This window comes from Osmerus eperlanus, chromosome 1 (genome assembly GCF_963692335.1).
Source record: "Osmerus eperlanus chromosome 1, fOsmEpe2.1, whole genome shotgun sequence".
NCBI lineage: Eukaryota > Metazoa > Chordata > Actinopteri > Osmeriformes > Osmeridae > Osmerus > Osmerus eperlanus.
This window is the reverse complement of record NC_085018.1, coordinates 16,470,822-16,494,601: the sequence shown is the minus strand read 5'-3', so window position 1 is coordinate 16,494,601 and position 23,780 is coordinate 16,470,822. Positions and strand designations below refer to the sequence as shown.

Below are 23,780 nucleotides of genomic sequence, written 5' to 3'. Positions count from 1 at the left end.
CTCTCTCTCTCTCTCTCTCTCTCTCTCTCTCTCTCTCTCTCTCATACACACACTCTGTCGAAGTTGAGGTCACTTATCTCAGCACCCGCCTCTCTCTGATTACACAGTAATCTGAAAAAGAAAAAGAAAACTAACCATCACATCAACTGTAACTTCAGAATTATAGATATATTTTAATTAATATTCAAACCATGAATTCAAACCATGTAAACCATACCAAATATAGTTTACAACTAAAATCATGCATAGTTACATTTTTGTGTGGTGTTTGTCCCAGCGAATGGAACGTTTATGGATGGAACGTTTCAAAGGGAAGTTTTTCTAGACGGACGCAAAAAATGTTACGTGCCAGAGGATAATTTGGACAAATGAAAACTTGAGAAGCGTTTGTGTTAATGTGCAGACTATAAAACATTAGAAAATCTGATCGCCATGCCTCGCCTTAAAAACAACGAGCAAGCCAAGGTTGTAGTGCTAGTTGTTGGTTGTGACTTGTTTACTGTTGTATAAGGGCAAGCTGCTGACTAAACACCAAAAAGACTTGCTTTTATCGATAGATTATATATAGTTGAATAACAAGGATGAAGTGCACCACGGGATTAAGAATCATTGTACCATTTCTACAACAGTGGTCACCTAAAGGTGACAAGGTTAATCACAGGTTTTGTTCAAAATTAATTAGTATCCCGTCAAAAGAGAAAAGCAGGGCAGATCAATTCAAAACACAGTTATCTACTGGTCCAAGTTTTAAGGATTTTGTTAAAGGAGTTTCTGTCTACCCAAAGCCTGTTGGTGATTTTGATGACAGATATGAAGCAGACAGGCACGCCAATCAATCAGAAAAGGGACATTCAAGGAAAGGTATGTGGTATCTTCTTTTCAGGGGTGGGAAAATGTGTTTTCAAAAACAGTCTTCCCTCAGATTGTTAATTTGTTTAAATTTATAATATAACATTTTTGCTTAACAGTGTGTTTTGAAACATATGGCTGTCAGATGAATGTAAACGACACAGAAATCGCCTGGTCCATATTGCAGAAAAAGGGTTATGAACGCACAAGTGATTTTACTGAGGTATGGAGCAACATTTAACTAAGTTAGATTAATAGGTACTAGTCAGCATTTTCCATTTTTGAGACTCATTGATTCTCCAATCTTTTCTAGGCTGATGTTATTCTCCTTGTGACATGCTCTATAAGGTAAATTACATATACTATGGGAAAAGAGTAGTGGGATTCTTAACCATTTTTAATGAGCATATCTTTTTTTGTTATACTGCATTTGCAGAGAGAAAGCAGAACAAACAATATGGAACAGACTACAGCAACTCACAGCCCTCAAGAAGAGACGGTCAAAGAGTCGCACACCAATGAAAATTGGAGTTTTAGGTATATAATAATTTACTTGTAAGTTGATGCAGGTGAAACAATGGATGTCACAGTGTCTCCCTCTGTGTGTTTGGTCAGGTTGCATGGCAGAGAGGCTAAAGACGGAGCTACTGGAGAGGGAGAAGCTGGTGGATGTCCTCGCTGGCCCAGATGCATACCGAGACCTTCCCCGTCTCCTCTCTGTGGTCCATGGTGGCCAGCAGGCGAGCAATGTGCTGCTCTCTCTAGAGGAGACCTATGCTGACATCATGCCAATCCACTACACCCCTCAGGGATACAGTGCTTTTGTGTAAGTGTCACTCTCTGGCTGTCTCTGATGTAGACCTGCATACAATCTAGTCTGTAGGCTGTGTACTGTAAGGTTATTTTTTAAATGAACCTTGACGTTTTCTTTCTTTCTTGGAAAACATGGTCATAGGTCTATCATGCGAGGATGTGATAACATGTGCAGTTACTGTATAGTCCCGTTTACACGAGGCAGAGAGAGGAGCCGACCAGTGGCCTCGATCTTAGAGGAAGTTTGCATCCTGTCCGATCAGGTTAGTTCCAGCCTCTCTCAGACCCATGTAATACTGCAGCTGCAGCTGTCTCTGTGTATCTCTCCTCTTTATGTCCCTCAGTGGATACGGTTGTGTGTTTTCTCAGGGAGTGAAGGAGGTGACACTGCTTGGTCAGAATGTCAACAGCTACAGGGACACATCGGAGGAGCAATTCTGTGGTCCGCAGCCGCAGCAGCTGAGTCGAGGATTCAGCACTGTGTATCGAGCACGGAATGGAGGCCTGCGCTTCGCTGACTTGCTGGACAGAGTGTCCCTCATCAACCCTGATATGAGAGTGCGGTTCACTTCCCCTCACCCCAAGGACTTCCCTGATGAGGTATGAGGAAGACCACAGGCTGTTTATGTTGGTGCTACTGTCATTCTGTTCAGGGTGTCACCTGGGATGTGTTATCTCACAGTGTACCGGATGTTGTTTCCTTGCTTCGTCTGGGCAGGTGTTACATCTAATTGAGGAGAGGGCAAACATCTGTAGACAGATTCATCTTCCTGCCCAGAGTGGCAGCAGCACAGTCCTACAGGCCATGCGCAGGGGGTAAGAGGTTGTCCATTTGTGTGAAATTAATTAATTAAAAACTCATACTAAACTGTTTATTACAGTGACAGATGTATGTGGCCATTTTTTTTTAATTACAGTTACACAAGAGAAACCTACCTGGAACTGGTAGAGAACATCCGGAAGATAATACCAGGTAGACACTGAGTAAGAGGTCTTGAGAATAGCTCGCTACTCTAAACACGTCTGTGTCACAAGTTACATCCACTTTCAAAGTTATAAAGGCTGAATCAGTTGTACTGCCAGTCAAACAGGCTTAGTTATTGTTTTTCAATGTATTTATCTCTATTTGTGTCTGGGTCCCAGGAGTGAGCCTTAGCAGTGACTTCATAGCAGGGTTCTGTGGTGAGACAGAGGAGGACCATCAGCAGACCCTGTCTCTGCTCAGAGAGGTGGGCTACAATGTAGGATTCCTCTTCGCCTACAGCATGAGGAAGGTGAGCAAACTGATCTGAACCTCTCTCTATACGGTTCTTATTAGCGATGCTTCTGCCTCTTACAGGTTTTTCCAATTGCTGAAGCACAATTTTGAAAACAGGGCTCACTTTGTCAAAACACAACATACGATTCACACAACTAGACACACAAGTAGCAGAACACCTCTGATCTTTTGCAAAATGAAACACTTCGTTCAAAACGATACAATCATGTATAAAAACCCATTTCTGTCACCGTATCCCACACACATGGTTCATAAGATTGGACTCTGTTTGAACCAGTTACACACTGCTGTGAAAAATGTAAAACACTTTTACACTAACTATTCTTTTCTAATGATATAACCTGCTTGATTTTGTCAGAGATATTGTTCCAGCAGAGTACGTAAAAGTACATGATGTTGACCACAACACACAAGACTAGTACTGCACACTGCTGAAAATATTTACTGTATTTCTCCACATTGTCTACGTAAAGGTTGTGTTTTGCGCAGAAAAATCAGAACATATTTAAAATTGAGTAGGCTACATACTGTAAACACAGCAAATACATTTGTGGAGACAAAAGAAAGTACTCAGCAAATGAAATACAGTACATTGTTTCAATCAGGGACTGCCGTGAATGTGTACAAAGTACTGATGTAGTGCATATAGTAGGCTACATGTTACTGTACTGTAGACAGTAGAGAATAGTAGTTTTCACCTGTGCTCTTGTCAAAATGTCCAAATTACTGTTGCAACAGTATATCTGCTGAGGTTGGGCTAAACTCTCTGTCCAGCCTCTCTCAATGTTGCCCCATGGTTCACAACATGGTCAACAAATGTTGTTCGAATTTCATTAGATACTGTAAAGTTGGCCCTATTCTTCCACGGCCTCAGTTCTACCTCTCCCTACCACTCTTCCTCCACGGGCTCCCCCTCTCATCCTCCCTCTTCCTCTTCTTGCAACATTGCCTTCCATTTTTGATGAGGACAGGTACACTGACCTGTTGCCTTTTTATAGTGCTTACACCTGATTGGTATGTTTACAGTTAAGCACTTTAGTGCTTTTACACCTGATGCCTGTGTTTGATCCATTCGTTCACGTGTGACATTTTTACATGGCAGTGTCTAAAAAAGGCAATGAAGTGACATAATCTTAAATCTTAGAAAAGTGTGTTTAGTGATTCGTAAAACACTGTGTGTAGTATTTTGCAAATAGTGTGAGGATGAGTATGTGCTTATAGTTGTGCAGGTCTGGGCTTATGTTTTGCTCCTTGAGGGTCAGGTTTCACTAACTGTGTGTTTTGATATTTTTGTGTCTAAGCAATCGGAAAAAAACTGTAACACTGACACGGATCCTGTGTTCTTGGGTCTCCCCTAGAAAACCCATGCATTCCACCGTCTTCAGGACGATGTCCAGGGGGAGGTGAAAAAGAGGCGGTTGGAGGAGCTTATCCGTGTGTTCAGAGAAGAGGCTGTCAAGGTTAACACTGCCCTTATTGGCAGTACACAGCTCGTCTTAGTGGAGGGAGTGAGTACTGCAACTGGATGTCACCTGCACCTTTTTTTGTTCTGTACTGTATCTGATTTGGTATACCTGATCATGCTCTCTTTAGGTTTTATAATACACATGCATAAAATGTTACATGTTTTATAACATGTTTCCTGTTTTCAGGAGAGTAAAAGGTCTGCCCAAGACCTGTGTGGGAGGAATGATGGGAATTTGAAGGTGATCTTCCCCAGGCAGGATGTGGCCATTCAACCAGCCAGCACTTCCACTGCTCCCATAACCCCTGGGGACTATGTCCTGGTCAAGGTATGATCTCCCAAGTTTCACATCAAGGCAACACGGTCATTTTTGTCAACTCATCTGAAAAGATCATCATTTAGTTTGAACTGCAATTAATTCAAATGATTCAGAAATAGTAATTCAATAATCGTAATAGGGTGTTGTTCTGTTTTATTTTTTATACAGATTATATCAGCCAACTCCCAGAGTTTGCGAGGCCACGCTCTAAACCACACATCCTTGAGTGAGACTGAAAGATGTTTGTCTGACCCCTGTCATGATGGACAAATGGCTGCAGCTTGAAGCAGACATGCTCTAGCTCTAACCAATGTTTTAGTGTGCACATAATGGACTGTCAAAATGTGCTATATGATGAACTGTACCATGGTCACCTACTGAACTGAAAATGATAGCTAAATTATCAAAATAAATATTGATAGAAAACATTTATTGTGTTCAAAGAGGCATACATATGAACATACTGATTATGTTTTGTTTTTTCAAGATGAAGTTGTGGCAATGAGAGCCTGTAATTAATTAAAATACCCTTTATCCTGTGAACAGAACATCTGTCCCAATCAGCATATAGTCCTGGAGAGAGAAAAATACAATTATTTAAAATGTGCCACAGATATGTTTTAGACAGTAAATGGGCCATAAACTCAAAATACCAACACACACACACAGTATATCACTGTACCTTAAGGACCTGCAGCTGAGTGTTCACAAGGTTCATCTTCCCCAAGGATGGAAGTGGATACCCCCTCTCCAACCGAGCTAGAGAGACAAACACTAGATTATCCCGTGTTCAAAACTAAACTGTACAGACAGTGACATTACAGTACAAACCAGATTGTGGATTTGCGAACCCACAGAACGCACTCACCATTAACCTTGGGTATCACTGCCACTTTCAAGACCATCAGGAAGATGTTGTCCAGAGATTTCACCTGTTTGATGAAAAATGACATAGCTCTTCAAATTCAAAATGTATGAATCCAGAATTACTTCAGGCTGTGGAATTATTGTTGTTTACCTGAAAGTCTCCCACATAACTTGTTCCCAGTGTCATCTGAATCCTGTGGAAAGTAAACATTTGTTTTGTTTGTAAACATTTGTTTTGTTTGTTGTGACACAATCATACAAATGCATCCTTGCCCTCCTCCCATCACCACAGCAGAGAGAAACAAGAAACAAAGAAAAAATGTATACAAAAACAAATACAAAACTATGGGGGAAACCGTGTGTGTTTGTGTGCATGTATGCATCCATAAGCTTTTAAGCACTTGAATGGACTCAACACTCACTTGTTCAGGGTTATAGCTCCTGCCAGTTTCATGCCTGTCACGTACACTCGAGCACTGACACTGGCCTCCTGTGGAAACAAAATAACCTGATGAGTTCATTACTATCAGTGCTTGAGTTACTGCATTCCACCTCCTTGTCCACAACTGACCATGTTCAGGACAAACAGAGGGGAGAGCGTGGTGTTGGGCTGGATGGCGTAGGCCGTCACAGTTCCAGTGGCCTGCAGTGTCACGTTGTTGGGTTCAAAAGTGATGATGGGCTCCTTCGCCGTTTTAACCAGCAGTTTCATCATCAGACCAGGAAAACGCTTTGCAATCTGAAAACCAAGAGCCACATTTCTACTATAAGGAAAAAGCTGGCAACCTCAGTCAGACACATTTGACTTCATGCCATCAAATTGAAGGAGATAACCTGTGGAATGAATGCTCCAAACGTCCTCGTATTCAGTCGGATGGGAGAGCTGGGGGGGATCTAGCAGAGGAAAAGTATAGTCACCTTTCACTGAATGAGTGCCCTTAAACATTAAATGATTAGAACGATGAGAATGAAACTCACCATGTCATCCGTGACGTACAGACTGAGAGCTCCGGCTTTGTTGTACACAAAGCCAGCAGAGTTGGTAGTGAAGGAAGAAATCCCAATGTACAGCATGTTGTTGATCTGAGGAGGCAGGGAGAATGGTGTAGCAGAGAAAGGAGGCTCCTGGTGGGCTCCAATGTTGTAAAACTCCCCCTTCAGAGGAAGAAGGTAAATGTAAATGTAATGTAAAAAGGAGTATGTGACAAAGAGAGAGGGAGATAAAGAAAAAGATGGGAGAAGGAATAGATATTCAAACACGTCAGAAAAATAAACTGATATCTTGCAAAATACTATATGTAGTATACTTTAATACTGTGAAATACTATTCACAGTCTGTATTTCTTTCCATCTAAACCAAATGGCATCTGCAATTCATGAATGAAAAATGTATAGACAGAATATTCCTCACCTTTAAGCCGAAATCAATGCAGGATTTTGAAATAGCTGGTGATTCCACCATGGAATATTCAATCTCAGCATACTTGTCCACTTTGGCTAGAACTGTTAAATAAGACAAAATCCACATTATAAATGCAACCAGGACATCCATAGTAGTACAGCTATCATCTTAATAATTATTTACAGTTGTTGGGGACTTGAACAATATTTTACCATTGAGAGTTTTCAGCTGAGGGTTCAGGTCAGTAATAGCATCTGCCACCAGGGGGCAGATCTGGAATGAAAATATCACAACAATGGGGAGGTAGTAACAAGGCACCAGAGGCATGGCAGGACTTAGGGCTGTGGGGGCCCCTGGGCTTGGGCCATTTTCAGGCCCTACCTTCTATACATGACTTTAAATAGAGCAAAATGATATATACACAAGCTATGTATTAGAGCTACACGACTCTGGATAAATTGAGAATAAAATACAGATCACAATTCTGAACAAACAACTAAACAAAATAACAATTTATGTTAATTGCTGAAGTCTATTTAAAAATTTTAATTAATCTGAATTATTTAAAAAAACTTTTATGGGCAGGGACCCATACTGTGCAGGGCCCATGGGCTGGAGCTCAGTCAAGCCCAATGGTAAGTCCGGCCTTGACCAGAGGTAACTACAAATCCTACGGCTGTCCATGAAAACACACTTCACCTGTTTCTGTATTGTGTTGCGCAGGGCCTTGTCAATGTAGGAACTGAAGAGGTTGTATAGCCAGCTAGAAAACAGGAACCACAGCATTTACAGAAGTAGAGAAACAATCAACTGAAACACATTACAGTAATTTAAGAGTGGTTTTACTTTCAAGTAGACAAGCCAAGACAACATTTGCCTCTGAAGTGGATTTACCTGGCTCCGCCATGAAATTTGATTGTGGCGCTGCCCAGGTCTGTCACACAGTTGACACTGCTAACTGCAGGCCGACCTGTCTCATCGCTCTTGATGGCAATGCTTGTAGTAATGGTCAATCCATTAATTCCCAGGTCAAAAGAGCCACTGTCTTTTCTGTGTTGTAAGAAAACTTGGGATAAGAACCATCTGCAACAATGTATGTACCCCCCCCCTCCCCCCTAACACTTGATGTATAATTTCCCCCCCTACACACACTTACATGAACTTGAGATATCGAACCCTCCAGTTACCATGAAGGTTGAGGAAGGCGTTTCCTATGGACAGGCTGACACCTGTTCCTGGCACTAATCCCAGCACAGACTTTGGTAATCCCAGATTCACGATCTGCATTCTGTAGCATGCAATAGGAAACAAATCTTTGTACTTTCCACACTACTATATAAAATGCATATGAGAGCATCAGACTGTTTTTCTTACCCCGTCAAACTGTACTTGACCCTGCCAATGGGAGCCACTCTCTCTGACCCTGAGAGGTCTGGGACCCTGATAGTCTTGAGTTTTTTCTGTAGAGATGCCATGCCAATCTCTCTGCCTGGGAAGAGGAAAAGAGGGTAAGAAACAGTCAAAACTGAATGACTTACCTTAATACTTATGAAACCTACCATATTCAAGGCCTTTCTCAGTGAGTTTCACCTTGACTCCAGGGTTGATAGCAAGTGTCAAGGGGAGGAGAGCCAAAAGAGTCAGCCATGCGGACATCTTAACTGCAGTCAACTGTAGACAGACAAAATCAATATTGTACTCTTTGTTATGTTGTTAGGCTAATAATAACATACATTTAAATAAACTTACTGTACTCCTGGAGAGATGAGTAACCTACAAGTATAAGGTGTGTCACTCTGCTTTTTTAAACTCCAGTTCCTTAAGAATAACAAAGAGTAAACGAAGAGGATCTACAAAGATTGTCTCAGATCAACAGTGTTGAGCAGTAACTGTGGCGTCGCTACAAGTAGCGCCGTTACCAGTTGAACTACATTCCCTAGCGTGGTGGTAGAGTCGCTGTTTTCTGAATCAAATAGCTTTTCAGTAGCGAAGTTCTTTTATTGATCAAGTAGTGCGGTCGTGTCAACATTTTCCCAAGCATTTCTGAAGATCAAGCTCAAGTCTGAAAAACAACTGCTAAGGATCACACAACCATCGTCAAACAACCTAATCGTCACAATTCAGTACAGGGTTGGTCAACTAGGTTTGGCCACGGGGCAATTTTTTTCAGAGCCAATAGTCGGTGGTCCAGAACTTAATCAGCATTTATTATTACATTGTTTTCTCCGGTAAGAGTTAATTGTTAATAAACAATTGAACTGAACAATATTGCATGCCTATCTGTTTGACTGATCACTGAGATAGCATTGACTTGAATTTAAGGGGGGGGGGGGTCCATTTTGACTAGCAGGTTCCCTTGTTCCTTACAACTGAACAATTACTTTTGCCACACCATTTGCTACAAGAATAATCCTAAAAGGAAATTCTGGTGTGGACTAGCACTTCCTTTTCTGTTAAACAGAGAACAGAAACATTCATCTTGCACAATATATATATATATAAAATATATATAGACTTTGAATGTGGCATAAAATATACCTATAAACTGAAAATTTCTTGATTATATTAAGTCAAGTTTTTCAGGTCAACAACTGTTTTGCATCTTGATAATCAACATGAATCAAAGGTTACTTTATTCTGTTGATGGGAGGTAAACCCATTAACAAACAGCAGTCTCAGTCTGTGTGGTGGCCCTGGGGGATGTGGGACAGAGGCCATATGATACCATCCTAACTTGATTCACTTTAGGCCCTTGAAAGAGCTGTGTGTCTGTCAGAGCTGAAGATAAAGCCACAAGACTCGTGATGAATTAACCACTGAGCTACATTTTTATTGAATTATGCCAGGACTGAAGTGAAAAGAGCAAGGCGGAAGATGGACTTGTGACTTTGAATGTCTGAGTTGGATATCCTTATGGAAAGTTGTTTGTTTGTGCCAATTGCACATATTTTATTTTTTGGTGTTCTCACAAAGAATACTAAAACAAATAATTGTCTGCCTACTCAAGCCTTTGCAGCGTAGCTAGTATTACTGTTCACCTTGTGACATAAGATTGTGACCCAACTATCTGCACTACTATTAGGTTGACGGATAAACCGCTTGAAAATCTTTTACTCAGCATTAGATAGTATATTCCAAATAAACCCTTTACCATGTTCACAAATGTGCTACAATGGGTTTACTGCCTATTTTGTATTTCATATTCAAATTATGTACAACACACAACTCATATTGTATATTGGTTGAAAAAGAGTATTATATTAAAAGTACTTACCTTAAGCAGAAATCAGACAGAAGCAAATCTGTTCTCTCCTTCGGGTATAGCCTGCTGGCTAGCTGCAGGGCGGACTAAAACTAGTAGGAAGTAAGAAGTAAGACACATGACCTTTAATTTAGTCTGCTGAACGAGGAAGAGCTAATAGATGGGGACCAACCAGACAATAGGGGCCAACCAATTTACAATCAGATTCAAGAGCTTGAGTGTGTCCACATTTGTTTTGCATTCCAGAAAAAAGGCAGAACTCAATGAATGTATATTTCGTGCCAATAATCACTGATTATATTTAGTGCCAATAGAGGCTGACTAAGTCCATTAATGTCTGTCAGACTTGATAATTGTCTGTCATAGAGTTGAATGACTATGGTGTGTAGAAAATGTATGCACAAATGATTTTTCTCAATAAAATAAAAATACTGTAGTTCTCGGGATGTCCTGTAGATGACAGTATTGTAGTATGTGTTTTGTTGTACATTGGGTTAGGGTTAGGTTAGGTAGGGTTAGTTCCATGTAGGGTCTGTTCCATTAGTCCCACATTAGATTACTAGATACAGTCCCTTGGTCTTCTATCAATAATCATAACAGCTGATCTTTAGAAATGGGACACAGGAAGTATTATTTGCAAACAAAACATTATTTGTGAGTTTGGATTTAATATTAGATTGTATAACATATTATTAGCTCTGTTCAAAATAGGACTGTTTACCGTTGTTGTTTACCATTTAGAGTTGTTGAATATTTGTTATATAGTTTAAATAACATGCAGTTAGGGTTGCTAGGGCAATGGACAGCCTTGGCACAAGCCAATGTGTATACCATATGCTTGATAATGAAAATTGAATTCTATAACAGCTGTTTTTCACTGTCCCTTTGTCATTGGATCCATTCATTATTTTCGATTAGCACACATATATTTGGATGGGCCTGCATGTGAAAGGTTAAACAAACAAAATTGTTTTACCGATACAATAATACACAATGGTCATAGTGATTGTCTCTGTCTCTATCTAAATAAGTAATCACAAAGACTCCTGACGAAAACAAAGGGCACCTGCCTCCTTGGAAACCGGAAATGTTTTAATGGTTTGGCAGTTCTGTAATGGGGTGGCACAGATGGCACAAACACCCTGTGGTCAAACTGCAGGGAAAATTAATTCATCTGTATTCTGTAGAGTAGCCCAAAGCTATACATGGAGACATAGACATAGACAACTGATGCACAACTTTCCTGAGAAGATGATGTTGACTTTGCAAGGTATGGCAGAGAAGAAAAAAAAAAGCAGTATTCTGCATGGCTCTGAGGAGAACCTCAGCCTTGCCTGCCTTCATCACTCTGAGCGTGTGAGCCGGGCAGAGCATCAGCCACAGGAGAGCTGCAGAGAATGTCAAACAGGCAGTAGTGGGCTGGTGGAAGATCTGGAAGTGGCCGCACTTTCACTCTTTATGCCTATCATAATATTGCACTACTGTCTCTCCATCACACAACAACACAGTCAATCCATTGTAAGTTTTGTCACAGTTGGGAGCATGGCCTGTTGATGGAGAGTGTCCAAACCCAACAGGCCTGGGACCAGAGCAAAGCAGGGAACTTCCTCTCGTAAGTTGCCAAGTGTTTGTGGACTTCAGAAAACTTTGAGATGTGAGCTGAATTTATTTTCTGACAATATCTGTTCACATTGTGCTGAGATATGTCCCTCTGCAGATACACGTAATAACTTGAGGTTCATGTCATTCATGCAAACGTGTTTTGTGAGGTGTCCCTATATCAAGGCGCTTTTGCGGCCTGTAGACCTAGGCTGGGTCTGAGGAGTGGGGATGGGCATCAATGCTCCAGTGTATGAGGCATAAAAGGGGCAATGTGCCCTGAGAGAAGGCCTGTCTGTGCCCCAGCTCCATGCAGCTGGAGGACTGGGCACAGCTCCACCAACCTGCTCCATGCCTTCACTGCATCTACTACTGCCCCACTGCTACACCCGCTACTACAGTTCAGCTACATCAAGGCTAATTTATCATATTGCTATCCTTGCAACCTTAAAGCTTAATTGGGTATGGCATGTATGTGTCTGTTAATGCACGTATCTATATTTTTTAACTGTAATCAGTACATTTAAAAAGTATTTCAACATGTATATGTAAAAAGTATTTGGCAAATTTTCTTGTTCAAACGAATATATAAAAATGTGTGATTGTCAGCAGAGGAAGAACTGCTTCCTGGGCACTTTGAAGCCCTTCTACTATAGATCTACAAAGCTGTACTGTATACGAAAACATCAAAGAACTGTCTATTCTGTTTCAATAAAAAAGGATCAGATTCTCTAGTCGTGATATCCTTCAAGTATTGTGTGTTTCATGCCCAGCACAGCAAAGCACAGCCTACTTTCTTCATTTTGAGTTGATATTGAAAACTGGACTGTGCTCTCCTCACAACGGTTGACCATTCGCATGAATGAAGGAAAAAAGGACGCTGTGTATTACCTTCTAAAATAAGTTAAATAAAGAATACCTGCTCAGAGCTCTGTCAGACAAGAAGTTGAATGTACGTATATATGTGATTGGTGACACCCAGTGCAACTGAAACCTGTACATATCGCAGTTATACAGACAATATCTACTGGGAAATGCAGGCTTCTCAAAGGGAAACTATAGGAAAAATTGCTTGGATAATTTAGGCCAATTTGATTATGTAGTTAAATAAAAAAGACACTGTTTTTTTTATTTTCCATGACAGCTCATAAAGAATAATCCTATCCATGTTCAACTCCCTGAACAGGAACATGGATTATAAATGTCACAAATGAATGCTACAATATTTAAACTATAGAACAGGGCCTGCAGCTGTCAGTTTAGAGCAGAACTTAATGACCCAGTGTGTGTGTTGTTGTTGTCATGGTCCAGATGTGGGCTGCTACATGGCAGGGCACAAGGTTCAGCAGAATGCCATGGCTGATTTCCTGTGCAGCTGTGAGAGAGCAGCTCCGTCATGTGCAACCAGCAACCAGGCCGGACACACAGGGTGTGGTATAGCATGACAGAGTGTGGCCACCTGGGAGCGTAGACTAAGGACCATGCCTTGGTAAATACGCTTCTCACTAGAAAGCATCCAAAAGACTCATTATGCCGGAGAGCTGTCACAGTCATCATGAAACAGACTGAGAGAGTCATGTTTTTTGTTTCATCTTCAGAGTTCCTGCTTGTCTGGTGAGAACATAATGTGGAGGTGGAACAAATGAAGGAAGAAAATGATCTAGTCCTGCCTGAGGGAGTAGAGCAGAGTGTGTTTTGGGAGGGGAGATTTGAACCAGGGGTTCAGACATTGAGGAGACAGTATGCTAGAGGTTTCTTTTGAGTCTTTTCAAAACAGTGCATATGATTTGGCATACCCATGCATGACATTTTACACTTGGCACTGTCAGTGAGTGACAAAATTACTTGTGGGTGGGATATACTTTACATAAGCAGAGTAGCTTACGTCTTACACTGGTTTTACAGTTTGGATATTTACTAAAGGTCACACAGTAGGTTTCTGCTGTATCAAGCAGTGTGCAGTACAGTGTGGAGTAGTACACTCTCCCGTTTAATTTCATCTGAAGAATCATGATTACTTGAAAATCAACTCATTGTGATGTTCCTTATTATTATTATTAGCCACATGCCTGTTCCTCAAAAGCAGTATCAGGTGGCTGAGCGGTTAGGGAATCGGGCTAGCAATCTGAAGGTTGCCAGTTCGATTCCCGGCCGTGCAAAATGACGTTGTGTCCTTGGGCAAGGCACTTCACCCTACTTGCCTCGGGGGGAATGTCCCTGTACTTACTGTAAGTCGCTCTGGATAAGAGCGTCTGCTAAATGACTAAATGTAAATATCCTCAGGGATGTGATGGAAGATGTTTGAGAGTGGGCCATTACTCATCACTTTTAAAGTTTGAAAGAGGTCTAAGAACTGAAATGTGAAATGGTGAATGTATTAATTGTAATAAAAATCTGTTGGCAAGTACATTTTTGCTTCCAAAAGCAAACAAGCTATTCAGTGATACTGAGTTATTAACCCCGTCAAAATCCAATTTATATATTTAGTAAAATATTTTTGTTTCAGCACGAAGAGAAACTTTGTGGAAATGTGGAACCAACTACTGCTTCCAAATCCTACCAGAATATTAAAATAATCTTCTGAAGGATCTCTCATGGATTATCTATCTAGTCTCATTTAGCAAGGCATCAGTTGACAGAGTATTGGCACAGTCTCAAGGAGATGCATTAAAGGTGTAATAACACAGAAGACAGTGTCTAATTTGAATTTACGTGGTTTCAGCACTTCTGTGCACCGCAGTGCGCCCACCTGCCTGCCAAACAGGTCCTTTCCTTCAGGCAGCATGAGCCCTGCTGCTTCCAGGCAGGAGGTCATTTGAGTGTGAAACTGATGACTGGAGGTCTGTGCTCCAGCCTGACCAGGGCTGCTGCTCTGGACTTGACCAGGAGTACAGGGAAAGAGAGTTGTGTTGGTGACCTACAGAGAGCTGACTACACCATCTGAAGGAGTGGGCTGGTGGTCAAAGACATGTCAGCATCTTGCGGCAATGATGAATGATAATACAAAAGTGTTGTTAGTCTGATCATTGGCTGTGTTCCATGTCAATAGGGGAATAAACCCCTGATTTGCATTTAAAGTGCATAGGGATCGTATTACAATCTACTATTAAAGTACTTGGTACAAAATACAGTCCTACCAAGGAAAATATACTTAGTATCTCCGTGTATGTACATGTGTCATTATTTATGAAGATAACTTTGAAGTTATGATTGATTTGATATAACAGTCTGCCGTACCAAAACAAAATGCTCTATTGAGAATTAAGAGGCACTTCAAAGCAGACAAATGTTGGCATAAAAGTATAACATGAGTATATAGTGAGTTTCAGACAGAACTTGATTTGAAAAGATCAAGAAAATATAGAGATTTATGGGAAGAACAAAACCAGAAGATAATGTTAGAAATCCTTTAGGGTTTGAATTTGATTATTTGTCCCAGAAAATAAAGTCATAGGTTATTCCTGACTGCAACACTAAAAGAAACTGACAACAGTAGACTCGATTCAGTATTTTTCCACAGAGGAATTGCCTGAAGGTAAACACACTTTGTGAAGCAGCCTTATTAGAGAAAAAAACTGTGGTTCTAAAAACTCCAGTAGTAAATCATTACTTAATGACATTACTCTGGCAAACACACATAACACTGGAAATCGTGTACAACCTTTTCTCACACTAGGCTGCAATGTCAGTTCAAATTTACAATCGATTAAAAAATATTCACTTAACTTTACTTGATGTAATCATACATGACACAAACCATTTGATTTGAACAGAATTGACCTAGGCATACTCAATTGACATGTATGAAGTATTTACAAATATTTAGAGACCGGCCTTATCTTTTCTTAAGTGGTGATAACATCATTAGTCATGTTGTATGCTAAATTACATCACTATTTTTTGAGAAGCTAACTTCTAATATACTTGTAGGCTCAAAGCAAGCAGTAACCTATACCAATGGTGAAACGCATTTGCGTCAGTAAATAGGCTGGCTTGTTAAGAAGCGCTGAACAAAATCCACGGGATGCTTTGACTTCTTCGTCTATGTCCCTCCCTCTTTTACTCTCTCCTCATCGCCCTCCCCGGTGTAGGCTAGTCATCTGAAGCTCGCAGCAACGCACTTACACGGATCATTCAGATCAAGACGAAAAGACTGGGCTCGTGCAGTATTGGATTGATTAGTTCGTAGCGCGCAACGCCATCCTCTCCTGGATGAGTGTTTGACAGAAAGGTAGGGAAGGAACCTTCGCCAGACGGTAAATTGTTTACGATTTTATTGTATTGGTGCTATTGGCTGTGACAGTATAATGATTGTCTTTAAACGAATATGTGAGTGTATATGTATGGTGATTTCCTGTGTATCGAGTTTACAATTTCCTCCACATATTATAGGTGACACAGGAAGAATGTAGGTGTTTTTCTCTCAGTGATCAACATGCCAACACTCCCCGTTAATAAGATGCCTGTCGACATGACCGAACCTGATTTAAGCACTGCTAGTCGGACACTGTCACATGAACCCGCATTTGTTTACTGCAGCCTATGCATTTGCGGCATGATTTAGCACAATGAATGAGAGAGACAGAGAGAGAGAGAGAGAGAGAGAGAGGGAGATAGAGAGAGACAGAGAGAGAGAGAGAGAGAGAGAGAGAGAGAGAGAGAGAGAGAGAGAGAGAGAGAGAGAGAGAGAGAGAGAGAGAGAGAGAGAGAGAGAGAGAAAACATCAAATTGCAATGACACCTAAAAGAACCCTGGTGTACAACTTGTAGTGGTGGATGAATGTCCCTCACAATAACAAAGCCTATGCTACTGTAAATGTCGACACACCAAGGCCCACACAGTTCAGATAAACCGTCCCAATGAGTGTTATGAAAGCTGATAGCTGATGTAGAAACACACATTTATTGACTAGACCTATACCTTAAGCAACTCTTAATGCAAAGTATAATGTATAGTGCAAAATACAATTAGTCAGTAGGTGTATGGAGTTTCTATGGCAAAAGTTGTCATGTCTAGTAAGTAGTTCCTTATCAATATAGCCTATATTCATCCCCCCTACCCCTTACACTTCGACACAGAATGTCACAAACTATTATTTTCCTGTAAACTGCAGTTTCACAGTCTTCTGTTGTTTAACAAGTGTTTCAGACCATCTCTCATGACAGCTATAGATCAATTTGTTTTTGTTCAATTGTGCAGTTGTCAAAGCCTGATTCGCCTCTGACACACCCAGTTTTCATAATACACAAATAAACTCTCTCTCTCTCTCTCTCTCTCTCTCTCTCTCTCTCTCTCTCTCTCTCTCTCTCTCTCTCTCTCTCTCTCTCTCTCTCTCTCTCTTCACACACACACACACACGCACATACACACACACACATTCACATACTTGCACACCGAGACTGAACCTATACTCTAATGCACAAATGGAGGGCATTCTCATTCAGACATTCCAGAAGTGGTTTGGTGTGCTGAAAAACAGTCATTGTGTACTTTTGCATTTGCTGATACCTATCCCTGGATGGAGCTGCCTTCATCCAAAAGGTAGCCTAAACACACTAAAGAAAGGCTATCGACAGAAACACATTGAGAGACAACAGTAGCAGTGTCTGGTAGGAGTGGAATGAACATCCAGAAGTGCAGTGTGTGTGTGTTCTCTGCTTGTCTGCTCCATGCTGTGGCAGGGCCATGTATGGAGGTGGTCTCACCTCTGGACTGTTTAGCAAAGAGGCCTGTGGTTCTTTGACACATATATGTAAATTCATCTATCTATATAAATATTTGTGGTTTACGGTTTAATTATGGTTCAGGTGGGCATCTCTTTGGAATACATATTACATCCTGAGTGATGTCATGAATGCATTTTCCTCTGGCTCAGTCTCTCTTCATGCTGTTCAGTGGTGACCTCTTCATGGGAACTCTCCATGGTTACGGTTGCTAACAGTGGTCATACATCCTGGTGAACAACAGAGCCATTCAATGCTTGTATTCCAGGATACTTATTTCGAAGTGTCCTTTTAGATCCGCATTTGTCGCCAAGATTGTTTGAAATTTCAGTAAGACAGAACAATGATAATTAGCTAGACTCTTGTCTCTTGAAAGAGTCTAGTCTTGTGTTTTGGTAACTTGATAGTGTTCACATGGTTTAATCTTGCCCAAGCCATGTGGGTTGTTATGACATGGTTAATGATGCAACATAACCTCTGATACAGTAGTATCATGTGTAATTAGATGTCTTCTACCACACTGTGATTTAGCAATGAACAAAATGCCCATGAAAATTAACATAGCGTTTAAATGGTATAAAATGACCATCTGCTAAGACAAAAAAAGTATATTTGTCCAGCCTTTTAAAGCAGCTTGACTTGCATATTTGTTATGTGTATAGATGTTTAGCTTCACTTCACCCGTCTTCTTATTTAGGGTTTTGAACTTGGATTTGGCTGGCTGGGATTCTCACCCTATAGAGCTTTTCCTGCAAAACACAGACTGGCAGCCTTACTTGGTAGAGCTGTCAAGACAGCGTAGTGGGGTTAGTGGTGGACACACCCTCATGGCAGCTGTGCCAGGCTCACTGTGAGCATAACCTGATGCTCTCCTGCTGGAAGGACAGCATGCCTGTCCTTGTGCTTGCCCCGGTCTTCTCTTGTTGTTTCCAACTGTCATTCTGCTCTTCCTGCCTTTGAAATGCAGAGAAAACATCAGTGTCTCACACAGGAGTCATGATATATACAGATTGTTGCATCATATACTGTTGCTGTTTGTGTGTCCATGTGTGGGTGTGTGTCTGTGTGGGGGTTAGGAGGCTTGAGGGTTGCTGCTGGGATTTCATAGCACAGCATGCCGCTTACCCTCATTTGCAATTCAAATGAGTAAATAGGAGGCATCCAGTGAGGATGAAGCAGTCCATCTCTCTCTCTCTCTCTCTCTCTCTCTCTCTCTCTCTCTCTCTCTCTCTCTCTCTCTCTCTCTCTCTCTCTCTCTCTCTCTCTCTCTCTCTCTCTCTCTCTGTCTCTCTCTCTCTCTCTCTCTCTCTCTCTCTCTCGCTCTCTCTCTCCCATCTCTCTGTCTTTTTCATGCCTGTCTCCCCCCCCACCACCTTTTCCTCTGTGTTATTGGAGACAATCATATCCTGAACACGGAAGATAACCTATTCATTACTCATCCTCAAAAATCAGATGCCCAAAGGTCACACCAACAGATGTCATTTAGCCTACAATGACAATGCACAATGCCAGTACCACTGTAACTGCACACAAGAAATCTGGTTCATGAACAGTACAGAGGCTATTGCAGACTGTGTTGAAAATAGAGGCTGTGCTTCAGTCAGTGCCTCTGCCAGGCTGTCATAGCTGCTGGCCCTTCTGGAATGTTCCCTGGCTCTCGGTGTTGTTGTAGCAGGGGGAATCTGCTCACGTCTCCGACAGCACTGCAGTGCCCTTTCCTAAAACCCAGGCCAGAGTCAGGCACTGCCTGTCAGCCTTGTGTCCCTCACACACTCAGGTGTGGACTTTACACTTCTCTCTGAACTTGGCAAGGTAAGCTCCACTATACTGGATGGGGGTTCTGATATGGTTGTTCAATGCGCATTATGTGCCTTGTGTCATTCTGAAGTCTTATTGTTTGGAATATGGGTCTCATTCTAGATGTGGGAGTTTGATCTGGATTAGGTGTCGAGGAGCAGGAAAGGTTTAGAGATTGGGAATATGATGGAGAAGGCAAGAAATGTAATCACGTATCTGTCTTGATAGAAAACAGCCCTGGAGAACAATAAAACAACTACAGAAAGACCAGAGAGATATTGCATTGTGCCCACCCTTCTCAAAAAACTTGCTATGGGGCCACATACAGACTCATTAGATGTATTGTGGTTGGGGCTTATCCCTTATGTTTCCCCATGGAACAGGACCTTTTAGTGTTTGTAAACATTTTGAAAGGTTGGTATGAACACTACATTAGTCTACTGTATCTGTGAGGGTGTGTCTGTGGCTGACGTCGCCACCACTGACCCAGGGCCTGCGTGCAGCCTGGCTCTGCTCCATGTCCTCTCCTCACCCCGGTGTGGCCCTTCCCACTCTCCAGGACTTCTCATGTCTGTGTGCTCAGGGTTGTATTTACGTTCCATCTAGCCACATTGCCTTTTGGTGCATTCTTCTGGAGCCGAGATGTTCTTCGTCAAAAAGCGTAGGGATTTCATCTCTTAAACGGTTTATTCTCCATTGCGCTTCCAGCGCTATGTCGGAGAGTCTTGTGTTATGTGGGAAGTTTCACTTTGTCCTTCTGAAGGGGAACCAGGGAGTGTTGGCCAGCCTCAGCTGCAGCTCTGCCTGATTCCAGTGAGTCAGCAGGTTAGGGGATGCAGGCTGGCTGTTTCTCCTTTTACGTCCCTCCTCTCCCACCCTCCCCATCCAACACACACTCCCCTCTGCTTTCATTCTTTGAACACCCCCCCCCCCTTCCCCCTCGTCTTCTCAGGGCTAAGCCATGCCATGTTGGTAGCCCCCATTGATCTGGTGTAACGATTCTGTGTGGATCTTTCATGCCTCATTATTCTTCCCATCTCCCAGGAAATGTGTTCCCCCTTGACTCTGTTCTCACTGCCAGTAACTGGGAACGACATGAAAGCATGATGGAGCTGGTGGCTCAGAAGACGTTCAGCGGGTAGGGTAGCTGCTTCACTGCAGGGGGTCAACTGCACCTAGACTGGGTGACTTTTCCTGGTGTCATCTCTTGGTGTACATTATAACATACGTTGACTGCTCAACCCATGACCTGAGCACTGGTTCAGCTATACTGTGCAAAACATCCAAGATGTAATTACCCTGTCAACAGATAAAAAGAGATGGGTGAGTTTAATCAGAGCTCTCGTAAACTGGGACATCTGATTAAAGCCATGTTTGTATTTATTTAAGAAGACAGAGTTCCCACAAGACTTAGGCCTCTCTGGTGTGGCCCTGTGATCTTCTTATGCTGCATGTACACATGAAACATGATCATCATGTTGCAATACAGCACCCAACTGGATATCACAGGGGGGCCAAAACATCAATCTGTTTTCTCTTTGAATTCCCTGTGAGCATGCTCTGTTGATGGTAGGAGCTGCAGCAGTAGGCTGGGAGTGAGGAGGATTTGGCTTCCTGTCCCTCTGGGCCTGGCCTGTGGCTAACAAACCTGTCCTACTGGTTTCAGTAGACGCTCGTCTGTGAGGCAATAGCAAGCGTAGACGTTGGCGATAGGACTGCGTAATCTTGTCGGAAGACACATATTGCGCGGGAGGTTGACGCTGAGATATCTCGACAGAATTCGAATGGCATGTCTAGCGTGCTGTTGTCTGAGTTCATGCCACAGTGTTGCATTTCGCCCTTATATAACATAGCTGACACATTCGCCTGCCCTAACGGCATCGTGTGGAAAAGGATGCTCACCATCTCTCGATATTGTTCCGCTCTATACCCTCTTCTCCACCTGCACGCAGCAACGGCTGTTCTCTCACCTCGTGAAAATGCATGTGTCCTTCCTGATTTACCATGAGAGCAGACCTCTATCCAGACGGGGTTTCATGGTCACATTCTGTTCCCCATAAACGGGGATATTTTACTGCAGCAATTAAAGAAGTAAGGTTAAGCGCCACAACGAGGCAAAGCCCCAGGGGGCATCTGACCAGGCCCATTATGTCCTGCTGTTTCACTATGCTCTGAGGCTGTCTGTCCTATCAACCAAGCTGATAACATACCCAACTGTCTTTGGAGGAGAAGATGCCTTCCGGAACTTTCCCTCAGAGGTCTGTTTGTCTTCTGAGAGGGATACGGTAGTGGCTCATGCGACGGTGTGCTCTTTTACAGCTATAATAACATTTTTGTGGCTTTGAATACAGGGGCTACTTTTTAATTTGACCTGAAGTTTACGAGGGCACGTGAGGGCAGATTGAAGGACTGCCCTTACAATAATCATCGGATCTGTTTCTATTCTCTGATCTGTTCCCATTGTTATCAGCAGTGGAGAACAATACTCTTGTTGTTCCCCAACACCTAACACACAGATCTCTGAAATCTATTCTCTTTAGCACTTACTCGCCACCCTATCTGCTCTAGCCCTCTCTATCACATGGCTTGGTAGTTATCAACCACACTTTGTTCCACAGTTTGAGAGCTTAGCCGGCCGACATCATTAGTACCCCACAGCACACACAAATCCCTCGTTGATTCACTGTAGCACATTGATTGATTATGGCTTGACAAATCACACGCTCTTCTATAATTCATGGCATTATGGATGCTAAAGCACATAATGCTCCAGTGTACGTTTTTCACTTGCATCCGTTTTGTCCACGAGGCTAACTTCAGCTCACAGCAACTTCTCTTCAATGCACTGATAAAGAAGCTTGGGATTGGTTCCTTAGAAAGCACGCAATAATGTACGCTGTGTGCGGTACACAATATTCTTAGGCAACGATTCAGTTAGACTGAAAATGTCGGAACTCTGGAAAGCACTGTTTGTAAGGCATTAATATGGGGTCACTATCAAGTTAGTCCTTTTGTTACTGGCCCTGTCTACTAGTACCACTAAGGTCTCTATTCGGCCTCTTAACAGCTCCCTGTCACCGACACCAATAACACAGAGTCCCTTCAGCTCCCTTTCAACCAAGCACTGATCCTAATAAGGAGATGAATGGCTCTATACAAACAGGAGAGTGAGCCGAGCTGTGACTGGACCTATGCCCATTGCCTCTCCCTCTGAAGCCCTGTCTGTCCCAGACCTCCATGTCCTCAGCTGTCTGGGTGAAATGGCATGGGCTCCTGTGGGAGGTCTCCTGGACCAGGGCTATGCAAGTGGTCAGCAGTGGCAGTCGGGCGGGCAGAAAGGGCAGGAGGATAGGGATTCAACTAATATTGCCATGACCAGCAGCCCCCACCAGCCGTCCTGTGAGAGACCCTTCCCCAAGCCAGTCCAAAGCTTGCTGAGTGGGTACCAGCTGACAGAAAAAAGAGTGGAGACATTTTTTCCAATCAAATGTCTCTTAAGTGCCTGTCAGGGAATGACAGGCTCCATATAAGAACTCATTGTTTTCGTGTTTTTAGAAAAATGGGATTGAATTCACAATGACAGTATCTCCACTTGGCAATTGAGCGTGTGCCAATCATGGATAGGGTGTCCCACGGCATGCTTTTAAATGCTTTCATTCATACAACACAGCTTCCATAGCAACTCTGCGTCTGTCACACTTTCAGAGAAGGGAAGGCTCCTATTTGGTTAGAACTGTCTCTTTGTAGAACCCCTTGTATCAGACATTATTTGTGATGTATGTTGTCTACAAATGCTTTATACACGATGGAATATTGTTTGAATTAAGTTCGAAGTGTTCAATGTGTAAAATACTTTAAATCTCAGGTATTCTAACAAGGCAACATTTGTTTTCACCTGGTATTTGAGGGGTTTTGCTCCATGTACAGGAATGTCCTTGCTTGTGTATGTAATGGGTCTTCCATTCAGTCCCCAGCATGAGTAAAAGGCAGTCTGAATGTTCATGTTTGTTTTTTAGGACTGAGTCTGCTTTTCGAGAAAGAGGTAAGGCTCAAACAGCTAGCCAGGATACAAATGGGTAAATCAACACCTGTCGTCATTGCCTTTACCTAAGCACACATGCTAGGCTGTGACAACAATGGAGTAACCTAGTCGAACCAATGCAAATGGTTCCCTGCAATTCTATAATGTGCACCATTCAGATGTGTAAAGTCAGGGTGTACGCTGGTTTCATGCGGCAGATGCAGACACGGTTGACTGACAAGCCTTTTAAGTCTCACTGACAGGAGGGATGTTCTGTGCCGTTTTCATCATCATCATTTCATTTCATAACATTATCTATGTGAGAGGAATGAAACATTATCTACAACTGTTTCCACAGCAACCAAAATAATGTGCAGCCTATGG

The 23,780-nt window shown here is 42.2% G+C and overlaps 3 protein-coding genes across 8 annotated transcripts in view; 2 read left to right on the top strand and 1 right to left on the bottom strand.

The window, feature by feature from the left end:
* Positions 1-369: 369 nt before the first annotated feature.
* cdk5rap1 (CDK5 regulatory subunit associated protein 1) lies at positions 370-5,033 on the top strand. Its single transcript, XM_062463887.1, has 13 exons — positions 370-861; positions 969-1,072; positions 1,163-1,197; positions 1,286-1,386; positions 1,465-1,675; positions 1,805-1,925; positions 2,032-2,262; positions 2,381-2,478; positions 2,580-2,635; positions 2,806-2,936; positions 4,300-4,449; positions 4,594-4,734; positions 4,894-5,033. The coding sequence occupies exons 1-13, from the start codon at positions 582-584 to the stop codon at positions 5,008-5,010; spliced, it is 1,776 nt and encodes a 591-aa protein (XP_062319871.1). The 5' UTR covers positions 370-581; the 3' UTR covers positions 5,011-5,033.
* A 105-nt stretch (positions 5,034-5,138) lies between these two features.
* Positions 5,139-10,348, bottom strand: LOC134022405 (bactericidal permeability-increasing protein-like). 2 transcript variants are annotated; one of them, XM_062463900.1, is made up of 17 exons: positions 10,269-10,287; positions 8,744-8,812; positions 8,554-8,665; positions 8,369-8,483; positions 8,151-8,282; positions 7,889-8,044; positions 7,694-7,757; positions 7,207-7,267; positions 7,004-7,095; positions 6,571-6,747; positions 6,427-6,486; positions 6,164-6,331; positions 6,015-6,082; positions 5,744-5,786; positions 5,594-5,657; positions 5,408-5,484; positions 5,139-5,298 (listed from the first exon to the last, which is right to left on the bottom strand). In XM_062463900.1, the coding sequence occupies exons 3-17, from the start codon at positions 8,648-8,650 to the stop codon at positions 5,257-5,259; spliced, it is 1,416 nt and encodes a 471-aa protein (XP_062319884.1). In that variant the 5' UTR covers positions 8,651-8,665; positions 8,744-8,812; positions 10,269-10,287; the 3' UTR covers positions 5,139-5,256. The 2 variants fall into 2 exon arrangements, with proteins under 2 accessions (XP_062319884.1, XP_062319894.1); XM_062463910.1 differs by lacking the exon at positions 8,744-8,812 and having other exon boundaries at positions 10,269-10,348.
* A 5,523-nt stretch (positions 10,349-15,871) lies between these two features.
* The window catches only part of LOC134022368 (band 4.1-like protein 1), a 46,663-nt gene continuing 38,754 nt past the window's right edge, over positions 15,872-23,780 (top strand). For 3 of the 5 annotated variants that reach the window (XM_062463860.1, XM_062463868.1, XM_062463844.1), the window contains exon 1: positions 15,872-16,111. The gene's annotated coding sequence lies outside the window, so the exon portion shown is untranslated. The remainder of the gene's footprint in view (positions 16,112-23,780) is intronic. The other 2 variants (XM_062463852.1, XM_062463875.1) reach the window with 2 other exon arrangements.